The sequence below is a fragment of the Aplysia californica genome, unplaced genomic scaffold (genome assembly GCF_000002075.1).
Source record: "Aplysia californica isolate F4 #8 unplaced genomic scaffold, AplCal3.0 scaffold00674, whole genome shotgun sequence".
NCBI lineage: Eukaryota > Metazoa > Mollusca > Gastropoda > Aplysiida > Aplysiidae > Aplysia > Aplysia californica.
In genome coordinates, this window is record NW_004797944.1 from 187,672 (window position 1) to 189,870 (window position 2,199).

Below are 2,199 nucleotides of genomic sequence, written 5' to 3' on the forward strand. Positions count from 1 at the left end.
GTGTATGTGTGCGTGCGCGCGCAGTGCGTGTGTGTGTGTGTGTGTGTGTGTGTGTGTGTGTGTGTGTGTGTGTGTGTGTGTGTGTGTGTGTGTGTTAACTTCTAGCTGCACAAAAAGTAAGAAGCAAAAGAGGCAAAAGAAACACGAATAACAAAAGCATGAATAATACACTCTGCACTCAACAGGGGTTTGTCAGGTGTAGATGAGATTTGAATTCGACAAATTTATAGAGCCATGAGAATGTCAATTGGTGGATGTTTAAAAGTGGTTTAAGCGCCACTGTGTTTTTTTCTGTTATCTTGACATTTGAACAGAAAAATCAGGACCCTAGGTGACCTTCGCTGGTTGAAATAACCGCTCTGCATCTTCGACCCATAGAGTTCACCGGAGTGCTTATTTGTCGACCTTAGATCTGAACTCAAACCTAGCCAATCAAGTGAGGAGTTGTCCGTGGTCGTGGTTGCTGGTGGTTGAGCTGCCTCTGGATAGCGTCCTAAACATGCTTGATTGCTGTTTTGGTCAGGTGAACAAGCAGATAGAGCAAAAGATTGATTATATTGATCTGCCCTAGTAACGGCTGTGTCGTACGGGCAGTGTGGGGTCTCGCATTGACTTGCTGGTAAGAGAAATTTAGATGCCTCTAGATAAAGGGCACCACATGAGGCTGAAGAATTTTGTTCAATGTAGCGCTGAGCTGTAACCCAATTTTCCTGTCCATGACCCACTTTCTTGAAAAAGACTTGTCCAGTTCGTTGATTTAGAGCGATGACTCCCTTAATCATGATGCTTGACCCTCCCCAAGGGTCTTTCTCCACGTCTTTTTCATAATTAGAGTAGCACCTCATATCTGTGCGCCACACACGGATGCGCCCTTTTCCCGGATCATGGCAGATTCTGCTCTTGCGAGCTGCACCCTTCTCCATTGTCTGCTCATCCTGGCCATGTGAGTCTGTGCCCACTAAATCTATGGTGCCCACAGAAGCCGGTCACGGCGGTGCTGAGGGGCCAGTAGTGGCCTGCGACATGGCTGTCTGCACTGGAGTCCTGTGGAGTGCAATCTCCGCTGTACAGTTTTAGTACTCAGTGTCCGTCCTCTTCGTCCGACGGTGTTCCTGGTGGACTCAGCGGCTGTCAGGAACGGGTCCATCCGGTATTGACGCACCATGAGGCGATCCTGAGCTGCAGTTACCGCCCTTCGTCTACCGGCCCTGAGGAGATCACTGGCTGCATTGCTTGCGCGAAACCAGTTCTGTATACTGTAGATCTAGATCTAGATGGTGGAGACAAGCAACCCTGTAACAGTTGCCAAATGTTCAGCAGACTCACCAGCTTTTAGTCGTCCATTATAATATGTAGCCGTCTCACGGTTTTCTATGAAAGTCCCAGAATCTTGATACTGCTTTCGTTCCACGTTGAATTCTGCATTTGGACACTTCAAATCTGTGGGCCAGGCATACTTGTTCAACATAAGTTAAGCACCACCTTGACAGACAGCCCTGGTTTTGTTAAAATCCGAAGAAAAAAGACAGCAAGGAATGTTTCAAAATTGTTTTCAATGAAAGTGTTAATGGGTTACCAATGCGTACTGCAAAGCTTTCAAAATAGACAAAACCACCATGTGCAGCACGGAAATCCTCGGGGAATTTTAGCCAAGTTTGCTGTTTTTTATTGACTTATGTGCGTCACCACGGACGTTCCTCAGTTAAAATTGTGTGTGTGTGTGTGTGTGTGTGTGTGTGTGTGTGATTTTGTCCTCCCCGCAGATGTAAAGTCCATCATTATATTATGTGATTTTGTCCTTCCTTCAGATCTAAAGTCCATCATTATATTATGTGATTTTGTCCTCCCCCACAGATGTAAAGTCCATCATTATATGTGGGATAGAGGCACACGCTTGTGTACAGGCCACGGTGCTGGAACTGCTGGAGAGAGATTATGACGTTCATGTTGTCGTTGACGCGTGCTCAAGTCGCAATCTTGTTGACCGGTAAACATGTTTCCCAGGATTTCGACAGTGTATTGTTAACCTTGTGCTGCTCTGATTTTAACAGAAATTTGGGCATGCATACAGTCTTCAGTCTAGCAAGCGCATAGAGAAATTGGCGGAACGTAAACTTTTTGTTTTGTGAGAATTTCGCTATGTACGTGTCGAATACCAAGAATATACACATGTATAAGAAAAATGTGTGACATGCAAAT

General features: G+C 45.6%; 1 protein-coding gene across 1 annotated transcript in view; it reads left to right on the top strand.

Annotated features, from left to right (window-relative positions):
- Positions 1-2,199, top strand: part of LOC101859734 (isochorismatase domain-containing protein 2) — a gene marked incomplete at its 5' end in the record, with an annotated part of 8,872 nt that overhangs the window by 4,335 nt on the left and 2,338 nt on the right. The window contains one exon of the mRNA XM_013088032.2: positions 1,855-1,987. Within this exon, the coding sequence (XP_012943486.2) occupies positions 1,855-1,987 (133 nt within the window). The remainder of the gene's footprint in view (positions 1-1,854; positions 1,988-2,199) is intronic.